The following is a 23,339-nucleotide window of genomic DNA, read 5'->3' on the forward strand; positions in this document are numbered from 1 at the left end:
CTGGATTTTGAACGTGTGTAGCGGAAGTCTATACATGTCTCTTAATCAGCTGGATTCTGCTACAAAAAGTCAGAGAATGGAACCAGTCAAACAGACACAAGTTTCAATCGCAATTGAACAAACAGCCTTAAAAACGATGGAAATTCCTAATAAACTAAAGTGTGCACGCACAACTACAGGAGATTGCATTTGAACACCATTCTGGGTGTTGGGAGCAAACTTAAAGGAAGCAGCTGTCTCATTGATTACCATCAGTACCCAATCAGTGACTTGAGGGGGCCATGTGGGTCATAGCAGTTTGTTTTTTAATCTGACCTACTTGCTGAGAATCAAAAGCAAACTAACTGAACAAATATGTCCCATGTGGGTTCCCTTAAAGTTGCTGACTAACTCAGAGTTAGAGAGCTACAAAGCAGGAAGTTGTGTTGTGTTCTGACTATATATTTACCCAGTTTTTATATTTACAGTGAACAGTCCCTTTAATGCTAACAAATGAAAAAAGAACAGCTGCCATGGTAGGTTTGGAGCAGGAAGAGAATCTATGAGCAGTAACTGGGATTTAGACCATAGAATGGAGGGACAGGGAAAATGGTTAAGTAAGCTGTAGTAAAACAAGGCAATAATAACAATTATACAGTAATAATACCGATATTACAGAGGAAGAGAGATTGGAATAGCAACAAGGAAAAATATTATTAGTGGTGCTTGCGAAGCAAAGCATCACTACTGTTATCTTGTTAGTGGTGCTTGCGAAGCAAAGCATCACTACTGTTATCTTGCAAACTTATTTTTATTCTTCTTCCGTATGAAAGTTTGGCGCGTAACTAGTCCCGCACCGTTTGTCCTAGACCCATGAATGAGGTGTCAAATCGTGCGGCTTAATCGGGAATGGGGTGGTATGACTTTTCTAAGGGGTGGGTGGTTAATTGCCCCTTGCGGGGGCAATTAACCACCCCGAAAAGTCCCACAGATTAACATTGAGGCCAACTTTTGACGGATTCTAGCGCAGAGAGGGAATCTTGTAGAAACGTTAAATTTACCACATTTGAAGAGGTTTGCGACCTGTGTCAGATGATACCCCACACGAGGGTATAAGTTTTACCCCCGGGGCAGGAGAGGTCCCCAAATTTGCCCCATTGACTTATAATGGGGAATTTATCGAATAATTAGTTTGTCGCAGACCCATGAATGAGGTGTCAAACCGTTCAGCTTATTCGGGAATGGGGTGTTGTGACTTTTCTGTCCTATTTTGGGGACCCAAAAAAGTGAGCGGAGCCGCAAACAACCAATCAGATTTTCCCTATTGACTTCAATGAGAAAATGTAAACAGCTGTAATTCTCACAGTAATAAAGCCAGAGCTCCCAAACTTGGCACCGTGGGTCACTGGGTGACTGCGGCCAAAATTTACAAAAAGTGGGCGGAGTCTACAACAGCCAATCAAATTTCAGCCATTCAATTAAATAGGAAAATTTTAAACTGCTGCCGCTCTTAGACGGTTAATGGCAGCCTCCTCAAAGTTGGCACAGTTGGTCACTGGGGGACTGGGATTAAAATTAAGAAAAGTGGGTGGAGCCAAAACCAACCAATCAGATTTCTTTGATTGGTTTTAATGGGAAAAATTAAGAAGGCTGCCATTCTCTCAGTATTGATGTCAGGGACCTTGAATATCACAAATGTGGTCGCTGGGGGTTTCCACTTCAAGTTTAGAAAAAGTGGGCGGAGCCACCAACAACCAATCAAATTTCATTCATTGATTTTCAATAGAAAAAAATAGAAATGCTGCCATTTTTACACATTAAATGACAGCATTCCCAAACTTTGGTATGTTAGTCACTGAGTGACTGTGGTTCACAATTAGGAAAAAAAGGGGCGGGGCAACAACAGCCAATCAGATTTCAGCCTTTGACCTTAATGAAAAATGATAAACTGCTGCTATTATCACGGTTTAAATGCTAGGTGTACCAAACTTGGCTCAATTACTCACTGGGTGACTGCGGTCAAAATTTAGGAAAAGTGGGTGGAGCCATAAACAGCCAATCCGTTTTCACCTATTGACTTCAATGTAAAATTTTTGATTACCGCCGTTCTCACAGTTTTAAAACCGGAGGCCCCAAACTTGGCACTGACCATGACTAGGTAACTGGGGTTAAAATTCAGAAAAATGGGCGGAGCTTAAGACAGCCAATCAAATTTTACCTAACGCTATTCAATGGGAATATTTAAATTCCTGTCATTCTTACACTGTTAATGTAAGAGTGCTCAAACTTGGTCCATTTGGTGACTGGGTTGCAAATTTTTAAAAGTGGGCGGAGCCAAAAATAGCCAGTTTGTTTGGATTGATTTCAATGGTAAAATTTGGTTGGCTTTAAATTTCACCGGTTTAATCCGGATTCTACCGACTTTGTGTACTCTCTAGGCACCAGGGGCGACTGGGCAAGACACCCAACATATATGGGGGGCCTGAGTTTTGCCACGGCAAGCACCACTCACATTTTCTTCAGGAAATGTACCTCTCTAGTTATTATTATTATTATTATTATTATTATTATTATTAAACAAAATAGTTAAAAGCCACTAGATTTCCTTTATGACATCTGCAATGTAAACCTTTGGCACCAACATAATTAACCCAGATATAAAGTATGACTACCGTGGCCTCATTATTTCTCCTGAACAGATTACATGGTGGAAACCACATTAGCAGGAGATTTGTCTGCTGCTGTGGACCTAGATGTACTTATTGCTTCAAGAAGATTTCCTATACAAAATGCATAAAACTCTAGCAGGTAAATCGGATTTTGTGGATGGATCACACAAGGGCCTGATTGTATTCCTGTCTATAGTAATGTAAACATAGAAAAATACATGTATTAATTACATTAAATAATACAATAAAGTATAAAAAAGAATGTACAGTAGCTGTTGCTTTGAATGAGTATAGGTGAAAGGGTACAGTCTGAAACAAGTTGGTCTAAATCATTCTCTGTGCCATGAATTCTCTGTGGTAGCCTGTCTAAGTGAACTATCAAAGATCCTATACACAGAGACATTTCCACAGACCAATATGACATTAAAAGAAAAAGAAAGGTATCATTCATTACATAAGCCCTGGTGGTTGGAAATCATGTTATTGTGATTCAAAGTGCCTTTGGACTTTCCATCAAACACGGCTTGAGAGTCTGAATGGTTTAACTGGCATCATTAGGACTGAACGGGAATGTATTCTCAAGGAATAATGAATTATAAAGACAAGACTTCATTAAACCAACCGTAGTCAAATAAAAATGACCTGCCATTTTCGACAGTACTATTTACTCATATTCCCACTGCTGATGCCTTCAGCTGATAAATTAAATGCCCCAGTCACAGAGGACAGACATGTAAAATGGAAAAAATGCTTCAATTGTAGACTCTTCTTAACCCCTGTTTGTTTTGCAAGGTTAAAAACAAAGGCTGACAGTCAGAGTCAGAAATATGTTTACTAACAATTACATTTTTGGAGCTGCGGGTAGTATTTCCCTGTCCATTTGATCCCACATTCATACCTGCCGATATATGTCTGATTTGGTGCAAGGTCAACAGCAGGAAAGATGGTTGCACATATAATATCATGCTGTAAGAAAGCAACCTTTTTCAATCCAAGATAAAAGACTGATATCTCAAAGCAAATTAAAAAATAATGGAGTTCTCAGACAGGCTGTCGAATGCCATTATTTTTTAATGCAGGCTTGTCTACAATCATGTAGGGTCTGAGGCTAGATTTAAGCAAATCCAGTGGTTGGTATCTTAACTATCACCCTTGTCTGTTTCTCTCTGCCTTTCCAATCTATATAATAAAACTGTCTCTTATTTATGTCCACAGTAAATACCAATATATAAGCTATTATATTAGTGAGAATTGCTTCACTGTATGGGGCTGTTACAAAATAGGTTAACTGCTCGCATATAGGCTTAGTGCAGTCCGGTCCTATAAACCTTGGCAAACTCCTTGACAAACATGAAATGACCCAAACGAAGCAGCTTAACCTATCTCTGACCCATACAACAAGGACATGTTGCCATACTATACTGCCCAATGATAGACACAAAGAGGAATATTTTGTATTGTAGTGGTGATGTGTTGTGGCTATGACAGTTTTTCAAGAATTTGTTCCAGCAACAAAACTTTGAACAATTTTTTTACAGCCTAAATGTTGCAGTTGTGTCACTTCACTATTTGAATTTTTTGCAGACACATTTGCGGCACATAACAAATAAATTTGTACCATTTACAACATATTTTAGCGACCTTATAACAAGTCCTTAAAACTACCAGTCATCTGACATCAAGTTGTTAATACTATTATAGATAGAATTTAAGGGTGTTATTTATCAAGGTCCGAATATCCGAACCTCAAATAATTCATGGTTTTCGGAGGGGGGAAAAAAACATGAATTTTTCGAGATTTATTAAAGTGCGATGGTCTAAAGACTCAGAATCAGAAACCCCAGCATCTAAAAGCTTTCGAGGTCCTGTATAAGTCAATGGGGAAGGTCCCAGTGTCTGCGCTGATGTCCGTACCGATATCTGATGAGTTTGTGGTTTCTGCACAAAAAAAATTGTCTGTGGAAACCACTAACAATTCGGAGTTTTTGGGGACAGCTCTGAAGTTTGCCTGACCCTATTTTTTCAGGCTTCTTTCTTCATAAATAAGGTCCATTCGGGCAATCAGAGTTGCTCAGATTTCTAACTTAGAAATACTCAGATAAATTCGGACCTTGATAAATAACCCCCTAAAAATTCCTCCTAAAAGGAAGCATGGGCTGATTTCTCCTCTTGGATAGAGCTGTATTTCTTGACTTTATTTGGGAGGGGGCTGGAACCCATGTTAAAATTTGTCATCAAGTCTTCATGACATTATAGAAAATGTTATATCCTTGTAAATATCATTGCAACTATTACTTTCAACATATTAAATAGATGTAAACAGACACATAGAAATGTATTCTTCAAAGAGTACATTTCAAAGGGGCCATTGCGTCCCATTGCTACACAGAAACGTATTTATTAGTTAAGATCCCCTGAAGTAGACTAGAAGACCAGTACCAGTATCTACATTTAACAAGGTATTTCATGCACATAATATACTATAAATGGGCGCTTTGGGGCATTTTGCAAATAAATTTTAGCATTCCAGATGCACTGATCTACCATTTCCTCCAATGCCTATGACAAATGCTTGAACAAGTGCCTTAAGGCTATTGTTAAAGTCAACAACGGAGAGTGGCTTTAGGAATTTTGCAGCATGTGTTTTGGCAACTTTAAACAATCCTGCAAAATGTCTAAAATCACCAGTGCCAAAAGAATATGCACATGAGCAAAATAGGATTTTATATCTATGATGTCTATACATATCAGTTTAGTTATTTTTAAAACAGCATTGCCCCTCTAACAAATATACCAAATATACTGTCTGGGGGTACCATTCAGTGTGTATCTCAAACTAGAAAAATGCCCTTTCCTTATTCCTCTTTTTATTATTTTAATCAACACCGTGTGACCTTGTAAGCATCTGCTGTTAATACACCATTGTATTATTTATCAAACCAATTCTTAACAGAATGACTAATTTTAGAATCACAGCTGCTCGCTGCTTGCCATCGCAGCTGCCTTTTAAAAGGAAAATATCCAGGTTGAACTGCTCGCTAAAGAACATACCCAGAATAACTTCCAGCCAGACCCAATGACCATCAAGTGCAGCTGTGGCTCTGCATGCACTAAAATAATATGCATGTATAACCCACTAGTATCCATGCCAGGGCCTAGGTTAAATGCTTTTCCAACATTAATGGCTTAGCAAATGAAGTTTGGACAAATAAAAATAAGGTCATTTGGGCAATTACATTTAAATTTTCATTTATGCTTTATGATGCCATAGCAACAAATAAAAATGTGTTGATCAGGGTTCTTTGTAGGTACTGTATAGGTGATCCAAACAAACATCTGCAAACAACTCATCAAAACTAGCCTATTGGGTTTATTTAATGTTTAAATGATTTACTAGTAGACTTAAGGCATGAAGACCCAAATTACGGAAAGATCCGTTAACCAGAAAACCCCAGGTCCCGAGCATTCTAGATAACAGGTCCCATACCTGTACAAACGTTGCCCAATGAATGTACCTGCTACTGTTCCATGCTGCGCATTCCTTTACTTAGTACAAACAGCAATATTGATTAAGTAGATTTACTTGAAGCAACGCTGTACTTATAAATCTAATGAATCAATATTATGTCATCCACAGGACTTGATTAGCAGTAAATGACACTTCCACACAACAATTGGTAGTCAGAAGTGCAGCCATCTAAACTTCCAGGCCCAACTCACAAAAGTTGGGTTGCTGCCTGCAGGATATTGGGACATGAGTAGGACAGGGATATGAATATTTTAATCCCATCCATATCCCTTTAATATAAATATGCAAGCGTGAGATAATTCCCCTTTGGCCGAGACACTGCAGAACTACTTCAAGTACCAGTATGTTCCATTTGTTAAATAACAGTTTACATTTTCAGTAAGTTTAGTACCTGAGGAACAGATCACAACAGAGACATGTGGGTCTCTTGTGATATAAACCTTAAGTACTGAAATCCAAATATCCCCTAGGAATGTATGTGACAAACAGCTTTTTCAGTCTCCATTAGCAAAGGACTTGAGAACATTTGTTTCTGAATCCCAGAGGAACTCTTAGCTTAAGGAAACAGTTTTTACCTGTTTGGCATTTGGAATAAATACAGTATCTAATGCATAATTATAAAACTATGTGAGGAAAACACCATATGCAAGAAAATGAAAATATATTAGGGATTCAAATGTAGGTGTGGAAACAAACAAGCGCAGGCGAACCTGCTGCAAACGGTGCCGGTGCTTGTTTGTATCCACACCTACATTTGAATTTCTACATTGCCTGGCTTTTGGATGGAAGCAAGGTGTTGTGATACTGGAAAAGTTATCTAAGGGCAGCATTGTACCAGTTTACTTGCTTATCAAATATATTAGGGTTTGGGAAAAGGAAGGAAGAGCCCTTGATATAGGATACTCATTATATTTTTGCCGGTGCTGCATAGATTTTAGTGTGTCAAACGAAAGGTCCTGCCAACAAAAATGCATACATGTTATATAAGGTGAGAAATTAACTGTTTAGAAAAAGAATACAGAAATATTTTATTTAGTATAAGGTAATAATGTAGCATCATAAGCCACCCTTTTATATGCAGAGAATGTTCCAGGTGTGTATCAAAGGTGTTACCTGGTAGGCACATGTTTCCTTCTGGCAGTGTCATGTGCAACTAGCAGCTAACTCAGGTTTTTCTAAATACAGAATAAGCAAAACGTGAGTTAAAAATTATCCTTTTCAACTGATGCATTAACCAGTAGTTTGCCTTCTATAATTTATTAATGAGTATCTTTAAAATCATTAGGAAATCTGGGGGAAATTCCCCCTACTTCATCTGCCATCTGACTCATACAGATATAGGGTTGTTGGGATACTAATGCACACGTGATGTCAGTCCCAAGTTAGTTTGTTCAAACCACACAAATTACAGCTGAGTTAACAAATGTATGTACCTGTGTGAGCATAAATGGGTATTTATTAGTGATGGGCGAATTTGGGGCGTTTCGCTTCGCCAAAAAATTTCACAGGAAATCCGCGAAACAGCTTAAAATTCGCGAAACAGTCTGTTTTTTTCGACGGCGTCCATTTTTTCTTTGACGCCGGTGAATTTTCGCAGCGGTTTCGCGAATTTAGTAGCCAACGGCGAATTGCGGGAATTCCCCGCAAATTCGCGCCTGCCGAATAATTTCGCCCATCACTAGTATTTATCCATGGACATTTCTAAATTTTCTTTGAAACTAGCAGCAAGTACAATGTACCAGCACATTACTCAGTCTTTCACAGACAATTTCCAAACATTATTGCTTAAAGGAAAACTATACCCTCTGAACAATGAAGGTCTCTATGAAAATATATTGCATAAAACATCTTATGTGTAAAACCCTGCTTCATGTAAATAAACCATTTTCATAATAATATACTTTATTAGTAGTATCTGCCGTTGCATAATCATAAATAGAAAATTGCCATTTTAAAAAATAAGGGCTTCCCCTGGGATCCTAGGATTCATGTGTTCATTGAACTAAAACTCTGAAGTTGAGGAACTGCAGCAGCGATGGAACATAGCAGCAGTAATTAATTCATGGAGATACTTAAATGGGGTGTCAGGTGGAGGGTATCTTTTAATACTCTTTTCATCTTATTTTATATCTTTCTTATACAACTTGTTGGCTCCATGAAAAGCAACTGGAATCCCACGTGTTGCCTAAGACTATTGTAGACTATAGATAGATGAATAATGTTGATGCTTACTAAAATCATACTGACATGAACCTATAACTATATAGGAAGGTGTTGTCAGTATTTCTAATGGTGCCGGACTGAGCCATTTGTTTTGTTCAAAAGTTCCCTTAAGCTGCCCTTAAGTCTGTTAAAAAGTAGTACACAATATGGCAGTAAAGACAATAACATCATTGATTACAAAAGGTACATTCTTTTCTCCTTCAAAGTACATGGCACCAGGTTTCAAGTATATAACAAACACATCAATTGAGCATGATAAGTGTATTAAAATTAAACAGTCAAGTTAAAAATGAGGCAAAAACACAAATAAGCACAGACAGATACAGCTGGTGGTAGAACATATTTAGAGAAACTATCTTTAGAAATGTTCCCACATGTTTCTAACAGCATCATCCTGTAATTCCAGGTGCCAGGTGCCTTTTTTTGTCTCCCTATAAAACCAGTGTATTTATTAATACTTTTGTTGAATCAGAACTTCTCACTCTATAGCTCATACTTAACCTAATTAAAGGAAAAATACCTGTTCTATGTGTGTTTACTTTCCAATTTTACTTATCCTGTTTCCTGCACGTACTTTCTTGAACTCTACAATTTAATACTTTGCTGCAGATAACGCTACATTGACCTTTTTTAATGGAAACCTCCAGATTTCTAAAATATGTATCAATTATAATCAACATTCTTATGGTAAAAGCTACATAGGTGGTCAGTACAACCATTCATGGAAGCTGTGGCAGACACTGTAAGAATGTTTCAGATCCATTTTCATTCTAGTAAAAAAGTACCAAGAATAATATAAAAATAAGATTTACACTCAAATATGAAATGAACTTTCCATTGATAAATGTGGGAAGTAATTTGCAATTATTCACTGCATGTTTCGCTGCAGTTCTTACCTGCAAGAAGACACGGCAGTTAGACAGCTGGGAAGCACTTTGCATATCATTAACTTAAGCAAATTTCCTTTGCACTCCAAACTGTTCAACAGAAGAGGAAGTTGCTCTTGACTTTCTAATTTATATTGCAAGTTAAACCCACAATACAGAGACAGCCCACATATTTCAAATATTATAATTTGCGAATATATTTTTCTGTGGGAAAACAGGCAGCTTACTGACAGGGTTTAAATACAACAAGAGGGTCACTGTACATGCTCGGCAGATCAGCACTACCCCTGCAGAGACAATCTGAGACAATATCATCAGGGACTCTTGCAAGATGACACTTCAGACAGCATTCCCATGGAGATGTATATTGTTGGGTGAACTCATCCTATAGCAATGAGGAATGCCAGCAGCTGATATTTCTTAGCTTCATGACCACTGATTTCTAAAACATTTTCAACTTTCATCTTTTACATCTTTAAATGTTATTTAGTCCTTTATGCTTTACATTAGTCCCTGCTCCAATGGCATTTACAGACAAAACACAAACACACTCATTAGGGTCATACACAGGTATTATTTGGGTGTGCTCATCCTGCCACCAAACGGACTTTTTTTTATTTGCATGTTCCATATCATACAGCCTTTGGTGGTACAAGATTTTTCTGATGTAGCATCATTACTAAGATTAGCAGAGCTATCTACACATGACTTTTTCTGCCATCACTTATAGGACTGTGCTTTACTGTATATGTATTTAAAACGATGATCTGAGATAGCAGATAAATATTTTTCTGTTAGCTAATGGTGTTCAGCCACAAATGAATTGTCAGCAATTTGCTTTACCTCCACTTATGACTATTTTCTATGTTCCACAAGGGCAGTGTTTATATATAGGCAGCCAAGATCCCCAGCCAAGTGCAGAAGTCAGTATTTTAATAAAAAAAAACAAATAACTAAAGCAGGACAAGGCAGGGAATGCAGCTCTGGCAACGCAAGACAGGGGTGCTTAGCACAATACCCCATTGCTGTTCCCTAATATGTGCATCCGGATGACAAGCAAGTTAGGAGGCCAGTTGAAAGACACCTAGCTGTCTCCCCTAACAGGACCCACATGAATACAGTGCAGCTGAACTCAGGCAGCACTGTATTCATTGGGAAAGAGCCTTGAACTATATTCTGGAGCACAAAGACCTGTCCATGTGGGCCACAGCTTGTGGCTGTTTTTTTTTTTTTTTTTGCACATTCCTTTATTCTTTGTTGTCTTTGTCTGGCACTAGTACCTATTTGGCAGCTTATTATTCTGTGAGATAATTACCAGTGACTGGGTAGTTAGCTCTGTTCGCAAGTCTTTCAGGTTCTGGGAGGACTTAAACATCACATAAATAAACCACTTTATTTCACCATTTTATTCTCTAAGGTAGAAAAGAACAAAAAAATAGAACAATGAATAACAAAAAAATCTCCCAATCTGTCTATCATCTCTCCCTCCCTCTCTCTCTCTCTCTCTCTCTCTATTAACAGTGTATTATAGAATTTCATTTAAGACTGGGCTGGCAAGGATTTTCTTTGTTATCCAGAAAAATAAAAAAGCACCCCAGAGAATGACACAGACACCTGACTTCACAGGCCTTCAATTTAATAAGCCGAGCTTGTTTCAAATGTTATTCCTCTATTCTTTATCCACAGGAATAAAACACACTCATTCTTAAACTCTTGCTGGCACTTCACATTTTACTAGCTACTGAATGTGTTTGTAAGTAATGGAATCAGTCAATTGCATAGATTTATATCGTAACCTTACATTCCAAACCACAGTGTGATTGCTGTAATGCCTGCCAATAGGGATATCAAACACATTTCTCAGCCATACATTTCATCATTCACTGTACAACTCCATAATAATATGGGATAATTTCTCTACATGCTTTATATTTCTGTAACTAAATGGTGATAAAGCACAGTTTTAACAATTTATTTTTATAGGATTTTTTTTGGCCTGCAGTTTGAGGCCCACTCTTCTTGCATTTAACCTTTCTACCACAGACATATTTATTGTGGCACTGTACATCACAGCTAGGAACATTTTAAAACACACAGAATATTAATATGATACTGCACTACATAATGTAACCTATTATCCATTCTAAAATGCCACTTTTTAGCTTGTATTAATTAAGCAAAACTAGCAAATGAGCAGGTCATTAGAGGGGAAGGGAATTAAAATCACTGTCGGTACACACTCATACAGAAACACATAAAAAAAGACAGTCTGGAAGTCATATCTTAAATGGCACAGTGTCAAAATTCTAACAAGTGACACCCCCCTTTGCTCCATAATTCTACTTATTCAGCTTAGTGACATCACTAAATATGGAATAACTGCACAGTCTATGCTGTGCTTGGGTTTAATTGTCTCAATATGTTTATAAGGCAAATTTATCAGCAGCTTAGCATAAAAACCACTATACCATTGAAAGGGTGGTACTCCTTTAAGAGAATGCCTGGTCTTCCAGACTGCAAGAATACAGAATCTAACAATCTAAGGGAAAATGCTAGAAAGCCCAAAATTGACTCCACACATACTAATAGACCTTGAAACAAACCTTATTTACAGGGTGCAGGGCATAACCACCCAATAATTGACATTTATATGGTTATCAATTAAAATTATAAATATAATAATATAAAATTAAAAGATATATTGTAAGCTTACCAATTAATATTAAAAATATAATATAAAAATAAAAAGTCAGATATTATTTTATTTCAATAACAGAGAGCAAAAAAATTGGCGTTAACAAAAAGCAGTGGAGCCGAGAACATGGAGTACAAGATGCCATATGGATATTTTATGCCGTCACATACTCCGTAGTTCTGCCTTATCATCCAAACACCCAACACTTGGATCATGAAAAGCGCAACATCAAACCTGTTCTGAGAGAGAAGAGCTTATTATTTTAAAAGGCCAATGAAGAAGGAATACTGATCAGTTGGCTGCTTTTTAGAATGTCCTTAGAACTTCACTGCACTCACTTTCTGGTATTTCTGTGCCTCAGAAGATACGGGATCACGATTAGACTCTAGCTTAGACAGTTTAATAAAATAAAAAGAATGGGAGAATTGCAAATACATTTAAGGAAAATGATGTATGCAAAAGTATCATATCCTCTAATGAGCATTTCATTAACACAGAAGGAGACATTATGTCCTCCAAAATATCGGTTCCTGTTTAGTTTGAATAGTAAATGTATAATATTTACAGTTTGGTTATGTTTTGTTTGTGCTTCTGTATGATGATTTCCTGGCTTAATACACAAAAATCTCAGTTGAAAAATTGTGGGGGGGGGTTTTTTGGTCTTCCCCCAAGAATGTCCTTAACCTCACCCGATTAAAGCTCCCCTTTATGTGAAGGTTTTGACTTTTTTTTTTGCCATGGCAATTAACAATTACCAGTTTAAAAGGAGAGCTTATGAACGTTCCCTGTATTTATGACTTACATAGACTATGTGCACAAAAAATGTTTTTTTGATATGTGTTTAGAAGTCATAACTTGTTAGTGTGCACCAAAAGCATAGAGAGTTGACAGGTACAGTAAGTAAAATCTATTCTTCTGCTTCTCCCTATCCTTAGCTCATGACAAACAGTCTTAAAGAAATATAAACTGAAATTATAGAATTTAGAAATAAACCACAAACTATAACTGTCATGAAATGAAATTCTCTGACATCATCCAATGGTATCCCTATGACATATTTGCACATTCTGATAGAATTCTTCTCTCTAAATTTCTGTATTTGTCTGAATAAATGATCTTGTAACAGTTTTAATAACTCTCTAACTGATAGATGGGTCTTCAGTCTGCGTGATACAGATAATTCATCTTGTATGCACCGCCACACTTTGCCATGAGAGCCAGTACATGATGTAAATGATGCAATTAGATTTTACGGAAAACCACAAGGATCAAAATGCTAGGAAAACCAACAACATTCTACTATTCAAATCCCTCTGATAACACATCATAGTCATTATATAATGATACGTCTTATTTGAATTACTATTGTAGGGACAAAGCTTTTTTTTTTTTTTGCTACATTAAAGGAATCATGGAGACCAATCTAAAATACATTTGTTAAAAACTTTCTAGGCCTGATACCCACTTTCTAAAGTATTTTGATCGCTGTGGTTCAGTTGTGAGAGTGGTGTAATCAAGTAATAGCCAGGCTACTGTAATAAGATTATAAATATATATATTAAACTATGCAGAGACTGGAAATAGGCAGTGTGTGTGTGTGTGGGGGGGGATTTAGGTCAATCATAAAAGTTGGACATTTTTCAATGATCACCTTAAGGGTCAGGGCACACAGGCAGATTCTTCTGCCGGCCCACGTGATGGCACAATTTGTTTTCCGAAGTTGTTTTCCGAAGTCGCCCGAAGGTGCCTGGAAAAACTCTGAATCGCTCTGAGTGCCATCCCGCGGGAAGTCAGGGGAGGCAGTTAGTTGCCCCGAAGAAGAGGAGATTTGTCGCCAGGCGACTAATCTCCTTGAATCTGCCTGTGTGCCCTATTGTAGCTATTGTAGATAGGATGCAGGTATAGTAGAGCCAAAACATGGTGTTTTGCAAGACTTCACCACATTGTTTAAGGCAATAAGATAAAATATAACAGTATCATCACCATGTAATTTAAAGTAATCACAAGGAAAAACATTATAAACGAATTATATAATGAAAAGTGGCACCAACATCCGTCTAAAATCCCTCTTATGCTACTTATTAGTGTTATAGGAAAACCGAGAGAATAATGAAGCCTATAAAGAGGAATTCACTTAGACATTATTAATTTATAGGTAGTTCTATTCTCAGAGCACAGTTATCCAGTCAAAGCAAACCCACAGTGTTCTGGGAGGTTCTGAGAGCCAGAAGCAAGTGACCTTCATTCTAGTAGTAACACTTCACGTTCTTTAAACTGATTAACCATTAAAAGAAAGCATGGACGTTTGCCTGGAAAAAATTACCTAAATCGCTATGCTGACAGAGAGGCCTTTTTAAACAACTGGAAAGCTCAATTACAGCATTCAGCGTGCTGTCTCCATGTAATCTTAAAAACAAATTAAAAAGGGATTTCTCAGTGTACTCCAGCAATATAGATACTTTTCCAGTGCATGCTTTGCCTATAGCTGGTATTGCCACTATAGAGCTAGCCTGTAAAGAATGTATATTGCTATGACATTCTCAAGCAAACACCAATGAAAGATATGTGCAGAAAGCAAACAAAGTGCTGACATTCACAGCAAATCACTACAATTAAACTTGTACAAATCAAATATGAAGAATTTTTGTCTGGCCCTTAATTTACATTTAATCAATTGCAAATTAAGTGGAATAGAAATAAGGAAACTATTTCAAAACTATATTACGAAAATGTTCTTATGATAAATCTGTATTGTTAAAAAATGCCCAAAATAAGTGACGAATAATAATTCACATGATTTCCATCTGTTAGAAGTTACTCTGGTAGTCAATAACCTTAAGTACGAACTGAATATACATTTTCAGGACTGAATAAGACTTTATTGCAATACAATGGCTGCCCAATACTACAGGTTAGCAGGGAAACAAAACATTAGCAATAAAATGTTATAATACACTAGCTCTGATGTCATAATTGGTCAATTATACATTTTTACAACATGTACAGAATTGTCTGTTGTAAAAGTTTCTTTCGACTTTGCATTGTATTTACACACTCTTATTATGGCAATGTGTTCTTTAACCATAATCTTTCTTTATGTCTCATTCATTTTCATTTTTCTTTAACAGTGTGTCAGTGTGTTTGTATGTGTGATTTGTTCTCTATAACAGGAAGAGACACATTTCCCAACAAATAAGGATGACAGCTTATTTGTTAAACTCAGCAATAGTCTGGCTGATTATGTCCGGTCTAGGTTCTGGATTAGCTCAAAAGGAGAATGGCAAATAAGGAACGGTTCCACAGATGAAATGAAAGAAGTAATCACAAGAGAGAATGTAAAATGAGAAACTGATTTGTATATTACAATTACAGAAATGTATGTGTAAAGGATTACAGGAACGCTTGTTCTATGTTTGCACTAAATTAGCCACATATAGTCCATTTGAATGGAAACACAGCTCAATGTATCGACTGAAGGATGTACATTGACAAGCACTAGTAGGTTTTGCAGGTGTCAGTGTTCCCAAATACTTCATTTTAGTTTGTTTGGGAACCTAAATGAAAGCAAATAAATTGGAACATATTTCAGGGGGAATTTTTGCTGCCAACCCTGAAGGTGACATCCACCTAAAACAATACTAAGGGTGATGGGGTAATATAAAATAAACTATTGAAAAAACTATTTTCTTTCAAACAGCTGACAGGTGAATGCTTATGGTGGTTGCTATGGTTTTCTATGTCTGTAGCAGGCTTTACACCTTTTTCTACATTATTGCACTGAGCTAAATGAGGATTGCGGTTTGCCAACGTTGTAGAGGATTTGCCATGGTTCCAGACCCTAAAGGGGCTCTAGGCAAGGACAATTCCCAAAAACATCTTCTAATTCAAACCACAGGTCTCTGTGAATTTTGTGTAGACCCTGCAGTTGAGTTCTTTGGTGGCACCTAGGAGGCACAGTCAGACACTGTGTCTACCATGCATAAGACGATGCTTCATTCAAATCCTATTCCAGCAGTTGCTTTGCTGCTATCACAAACCATAGCTATTGATTACAACAGTCAGAGAAGACTACCCCTCCACTTCATGTCCAGCACCACATTTGAAGGAGCATGTCCCCCCTAAGATGTTGTCCTAGGCACAGGCAATTGGGGTGCCTATAAAGACAATGCTGCTCTACCTTTAAGAATAAACTATAACTCTCATTAAATTCTGACATTACTATGGCATTGACTATACTTAGCAGAGCAAAAGAAAATGCCAAGAATTTTCCCAGTGAAGCAGAGACATGCACAGGCAAAATTACTACCCATTAAGCAATCTAGAAAACTACCTGCGTTGTTGCCATATTTCCCTGAGAGAGGCATGCAATGGCAGGCAAGCAGAAGACAGAGCACACACGGCCCTCTAGCTGCTGAATGTATTATGTTATGGACTTTACAGACATTTTATATGGACTTGCACTAAGCACCACTATCCTCTGAAAATACCTCTCCCCATTCATAACTGAATAGAAGAAATGAAAACTTCAAATGTCCATAATCCTGTGACTGTATTATCAGCACATTACAGACTCTGGGAAAATACATTTCATCGATTGGGATTGTACTAATTGTTTGAAGTAAAGGTGTGCTGACGGGAATAGCTGAGGAGCTGGATGGCGCTCTGTGACTAAATGCTAGATATTTCCAGTCAATTAAAATTTTTCCATTCTTCATTCAGAACTTTCGTGTTGTAAAAAGGCATTTCTCATTCTGCAAAAGCTTTGTACCTTGCAAACAATATATATGCCATAGCTCTGACTGGGAAAGAGACACAAACCAAGTGCTCACAGCATTAAATAAAATCATTGTGTTAAGTATTTCAGCCTTCCAGTGTACTTTGCTCGAGGGGCAGCATTTGTCTGTGTGGAAAGCTCGTTAAGCACAAACCAATCACTACAATGAAAATCTGAGGGCACAAGCATAGCTGCAAATGACAGCACATTCCATTCTCTGCTAATCCACCAGAGATCATTACAGACCTATACATTTCAGCATCTGCTAGTCACATTTGCACTACAGCCCCTCATTATTCCTGTACAGCCTGTATCTACACATTGCAGGAATGATTCCACAACATTATGTGCAAACCCGCTGACTATCCAAAACAGACTTAAAATAAAAATGCACATTTCAAATGTGCATGTATCTTTCAAACTGTATTATGACTATAGCAATGGCTGCATTGTCATCCTTGCAATTGTATGATGCAGGTATGGGGTCCATTATGGAAATATGTTAATACACCTTAAAACCATGTCTACTTTCTATTAAGCTCCTACACCAATCTGTCCTGTCCCTAAATAGAGATGTTGTGCAAAATGTGTTTCTCTTTAGGCATTCTCAGACCAAACCTCCAAAATATAATATAAGGAATAAAATGACATACCAAAATATACATTAACAGCCCATAACACAACAAAAGAGCCAATAGGGGGGAAGGCAAGAGAAGGTAAGTGTTGCTTATCCAAGATGTTATGCACACACACAGGAATATTAACAATATAAGGTAGATATTGAAGTATACAAATATCCAAATCACAGAGCACATGTAGGGAAAGGTGACATTATTTGCATCTATGATTCTGGTTGTACATAAATATGATGGATATGGAAATGTTGCAAAATTATAAAATATATAAAAATATTTTCTGATTTAATAGGGGCATAGATTCGTGGGAGGAGGGGGTTATTCTTCCACTGTATAGAGCACTGGTAAGGCCCTCACCTAGAATATGCCATACAGTTTTGGTCTCCAGCACTCAAACAGGACATTATTGAATTAGTAGAAGGGCAACTAAGCTGGTAAAAGGTATGGGAAATCTTAGCTATGAGGAAAGACTGAGCAAGTTGGGGATGTTCACGCTGGAGAAGAGGCGCTTAAGGGGTGATATGATAACTATTTATAAATATATAAGGGGATCATATAATAATCTCTCTAATGCTTTATTTACCAGTAGGTCCTTCAGCTGACACGAGGTCACCCATTCCGATTAGAAGAAAAGAGGTTTCGTCTAAATGTTCAGATATGGGTTTATTACAGTGAGAGCTGTGAAGATATGGAATTCTCTCCCTGAATTAGTCTTACTGGCTAAAACATTAGATAGCTTTTAATGTTTTTTTTGGATGGCTTTTTAGCAAGTGAGGGAATACAGGGTTATGGAAGAAGCTCATAGTACAAGTTGATCCAGGGACTAGTCCGACTGTTATGTAGGAGTCAGGAAGTAAATTTTCCCCCTCTGAGGCAAATTGAAGAGGCTTCAAAAGGGGATTTTTGCCTTTCTCTGGTCAACTAGCGGTTATGGCAGGTTTTATATATATATATATATATATATATATATATATATATATATATATATATATATATATATATATATATATATATATAGACTTAAAAGGTTGAACTTGATGGACATGTGTCTTTTTTCAACCTAACTTCCTGATTACTATGTAATGCCATTAATGGAGAGTGACTGCCCTTGAGGCGCAAGGTATAAATGTTATTAACTTAACTGAATGTAAGAGGCGATTTGCAGGATCTAAATATACATATACACAAAGAAGTCTTCTCTGCTAATTAACTTGAATACCATAAATGTCTAAATAAATATAATTATTTTCAATAAATATCTGATTTTATGCTGTATGTGGCTTTTTTGTTTAAAAAATGGTATAGTTAGGGCCAAGTTTGAAAGTTGTTGTATTGAAGGGTTATTAGCTAATTCAAACAAAGATACAAAAATATTTGTTAATCATAATGTGACGTTTGGGTGTACTGTCTCACTGGGTTGTTCGGATGACAAGTGGGGCTATGTGACATGTGTGAATTAGTAAAAAGGTATATGGGAGAGTAGAATGAATCACAGTAAACTTTAAAACAAGACTGCAATATAAAAACCATTTGTTTTCTCACTGCTGTTTTTAACACCATGGCAGAATTTTTTAAAAACACCAAACATGATAGCTTCTCCATATACAGGTATGGGACCTGTTATCCAGAATGCTTGGGACCTGGGGTTTTATGGATAATGGATCTTTCTGTAATTTGGATCGTCATACCTTAAGTCTACTAGAAAATCATTTAAACATTAAATAAACCCAATAGGTTGGTTTTGCTTCCAACAAGGATTAATCATATCTTTCTTAGGATCAAGTACAAATCACTATTTTATTATAACAGAGAAAAACAAAATATTTAAAAATTTAGATTATTAGATAATTATTTGGATAAAATGGAGTCTATGGGAAGTGGCCATTACATAATTCGTTGCTTTCTGTATAACAGGTTTCCAGATAACGAATCCCAGTATAATAATGTTTTGAAGAATGGATAATCATGTATGAAGGCTTCTATACTGTGTTTATTATTTTGGAAATGTACTTGTCCTTTAAGTTCTGCCCTTTTGCACGAGGGGCTAATTGGCATTTTGTAAAATCTGCTTCCTCTATAGCTAATAAGAACTCCCCCCCCCTCCTTCCCCAGTCGCTCTCTTACCTACGGCAGGGAAGCAAAGCGTGTCGGCAGAGGGCGGAGAGTGGGTGGGGTCCAGGTGGAGAGTGGGTGGGGAGTGGGAGGGTCTGGCCAGGAAGTGGGCGGAGGCGGGAAGTGAATGGGAGGATGGGGATTGGAGTCCACCGGGCCCCTCTGAAGATTTTTTGGCAGGAGGGCCCAGAACACTAGTTACACCACTGTCTGTAAATTATGAATCCAATGCATTTGAAGACATGCTTTTTTAACAACAGGGAAACATTCTTACCTCTATGTCTGTTTGTTGTTTTGTCAAACATCAACATGGCATCTTCTACCTAAAATGTAAAAAAAACAAAACAATTAAAATGCGTTTTCCTAGGATATTTCCCAAACAAAGATCACTTGCAAAGTTAAGTGCTTATACATAAAGAGACAGACATTCGGGGACATTTATAAAGTTGTGCAGTGCATATTAATTTGCAAATGGTTGTATTAACCATGTTTTTTCCTGAACACTAAAATATTGCACTGTGCCCGTCTTTCTGTTTTGAACAAATTTCATTTTGCAAATTGTGAAACTGTTTTGTGATTATTTTCTCTGCCACCAAAGTCATGCCATAACTCAAATGTAAAGTGTATGTTAAATATTTGCAATTTTTGCTATATTTAAAAAGCTCTTATGGACATTCCCAGTGCAATTCTGTTTGCACATTCTTATATAGCTTTATAAATATAACCATACACAGGGAAAATATGTTCATTGTGAGAACCATTAAAAAATATTAAATATAAATGAGCCCCAATACGGTTCCAAGTACTGCCTTTTATGACAGCGCCATCATTGATGCCATTTCTTTACAACACCGCACACCAAGGGAAAACCAGTACAGAAGGCATCGAAGAAATTATGGTGTAAAAAATTGTGAAAAAGTGTAAAAAGCCATCAATAATGGTTCTTACTCTGATACACAAATATTTGTTACACAGTTTATGCTTAATTTTATGCTTTATAAGAAAATTTTAAGCGGTTGCTTTCCGTTCACCAACTCGAGTAACAACTCAACAAAAAACATTATTTGGAATCAAGACTATTGGGATTGTTGTAAACTTAACATAGCAGTTATTCATTTGGCATCCCTCTAGATTCTCACTTGCAATTCCTCTGGATACCATAGTTCAATATTTAGCAATACTGTCCCATATCCCATACTGTCACCTATGACATTCCAGAACAAACCAGGGCTACTGATATTAAAACCCATAGTACCACATTGATCCATAGAGGAGTCCAACCGAGATTTCAGAGTCAGGAAAAAACTTATTTTTATGGACAAAGTGGGGAAAACATTATATTTAGTAAAACCTGGGATCCGCAGGACAAGAAATAGATATTATGTGAGCAAAAGGCTGAAAGTAATGTACAGTACTGTATGGGTGTCCTTGTTAAACTCATATGAAGAACTATATCTGCTAAGTTTTAAAAGAGGAAGCACATCCCTCAATGTCCTCTTCCTGCTGAACTTATGGACTAATAATTAGACTGCACCCTCTCATTTAAAGCCAAAGGGTAGTAACCTTATTTGATTATTTATTAAGTGCATACCTCATTGTGTAGTTTATGTATTAACTGTATGAGCTGACAGTGAAACCTCCTTTGCTCCAGTCTCAGTTGCTGTCCTAATCACCTGCACTATACTAAGGAAAGAAATCTCCCAGTACAGCTATTTTTTGTTAAAACAAATGAGTTTTGGAAGACAACTGAATGCAACAGAACACCATGTTGAGTCTGAGCATCCACAGGAAGAAGTTGGCTTGAAATCTTAGACAGCTGGGCATTTTGTAATTTTCCAATTGGTGTATTTGGGAAGAGGACTGTATCACAAGAGCTCCTGATCAACTGTGGTGGAGGCAGCTAAGCTATTTAAGCAGCTCCTACAGACGAGCTAATACAAGGATTTTTTCAGGCTTGTTGGTCTCCATAATTACACTAGCCCTCTTGGAACAATCCTTTTAGTTTGGCCATAATGCCTGGATCAGAACTCTGAAATGAGCAAAATTATAATTAAAGCAATTTATAATTCTCATCTAAAAGAACTTAATGCGTGCCCTTTACTGAATTCCCATTAAATACCGTGTGCCTCTGCATGCTGTTCTGTTCCAACAGAAAATGTAACGCATATGAAGGAACTAAAGACTAGGGTGAAATAGAAAAGGCAACTGCTGGTAAGTTTGACACTCTCTGGTGTTAAGCATGAATCAACGCACTGATCACGTAGGTAGAAAGACACACAGTTTAGCAATTAAATTTCCAAATTCACTGGAAGCAATCAGCTATGACAATGTTCTAATGTGATTTTCATAGACCAGGACAGAGCCCGTAGCTAAAAGACACATTTATATTTTTTAAAAAGCGTGGGGGGGGGGGAGAGGTGGAAATGATTGAACAATATTCATTTATGTATTTTAATCTCTAACTGGTTATTTTGGAGTACTGATTGTGCCGTAAACTCTGTCTGCCCTTTCATGATTCACCCCACCCTTCTCTTCTAAGGGATCCATTGTGCTAAAAAGAATAGTCTACTTTCATCAGCTCTAAGGTGGAATCATACAGATTTCAATAACTTCTTTGCACACAAAGGTGCAAAAAATACTTCTGATTAAAACAAATTAAACAAAAAAAATCTGGGGTTAGTAAAACAAAGGTCCAGATAAAACTGTTAAAAGACACAAAAATGAGGACGGGGAACATTGCTGTAGGACTGTAGATGGAGAATGTCTTTTCTTCTCAACTTAGAAAAAAAAACCCTATCAATGAGCTGGCAAGACAGCAAGGACTGAAACTAGATTACTCAAACTATACAAAGCCTGAATAGACTGAAAAGGGGAAAATGCAATCCTGCATGAACAGCTACTTTCTCACGGTTCTCTGTGAATCAAAGAGAAAACAGCTTGCATGAGACTTCACCAAGGAGAAATGAGAGGCAGAGTCAAGGTCTACGGCTGTATACCCTTGCATAAGCAAAAATAGAGCTTCTCATAACAAAGGGTATCTTAGCTGATAACTAGTCAGGAGTACATTAGGCAGTAATGCTGCTAAAGCAAACTTTGTTTGGGCCTTATGGAGTGTCTGTTATGATATTCAGAATTCTATGGTTGATGTGGGGACATCTGAAATGGGAAGTAGAATTGTGTCACAGAATAATCGACAGAGGGATATCATCTTCTATAAAGACACAGAGGTACTATGAACCCAGAAAGAAGCCCAATAGCGAGCCTGGGACAGGTGGAGCAGAGTGGGCACGTGACTGACATGAGAGTAGGGGAAATGTTATGGGGTATAGAGAGATGCATTATGGGATTTCTAGTTTGGGATAGTAAAGAAAGTGGGTGGGGCTTAGGCTACAAATAGGGCTGGAAAAATGTGGGAATCTACTTTACCTGTTGTCTGCACAGGAAGGAACAACGTCCCACCCTCCCGCCCAGTTGAAATGGGGGGGGGGCTGGTCCTTTAGGTATGTCGCAACTTTGGCTTAGTGTGGCTCCCCTACTGGGTTAGCCAAAATGGGGGGCTGGAAAAAGAGGTTGGTTGGATAGGCCTGGGGCGAGGCTTAGGGACAAGGAGGCACCGTAAGTGAGGAGTCTTAGCCTTAGGCGGGTTAACAGGTTTTTGATTAAGAAGGGATTGGTATGTTATGGTAACAATTGTAAAATGTTATATGCAGCCTTCAGCGGCTATTGGTTTTATCCAGATGTCATAGTGTTTTCAGTGCTATTATCTTATGTTGGTATGCTTTGGAGTTAATGAATAATAAGTGAATGCAAATGTTATTTAATAAAACAAGCTGCGG

At 37.4% G+C, this 23,339-nt stretch overlaps 1 protein-coding gene across 5 annotated transcripts in view; it reads right to left on the minus strand.

The window, feature by feature from the left end:
* Positions 1–23,339, minus strand: part of msi2.S (musashi RNA binding protein 2 S homeolog) — a 435,916-nt gene that overhangs the window by 178,638 nt on the left and 233,939 nt on the right. For all 5 annotated transcript variants that reach the window (XM_041583047.1, XM_041583046.1, XM_041583048.1 and 2 more), the window contains 1 exon segment: positions 19,778–19,826. In XM_041583047.1, the coding sequence (XP_041438981.1) occupies positions 19,778–19,826 (49 nt within the window).

Source organism: Xenopus laevis, chromosome 2S (genome assembly GCF_017654675.1).
Source record: "Xenopus laevis strain J_2021 chromosome 2S, Xenopus_laevis_v10.1, whole genome shotgun sequence".
NCBI lineage: Eukaryota > Metazoa > Chordata > Amphibia > Anura > Pipidae > Xenopus > Xenopus laevis.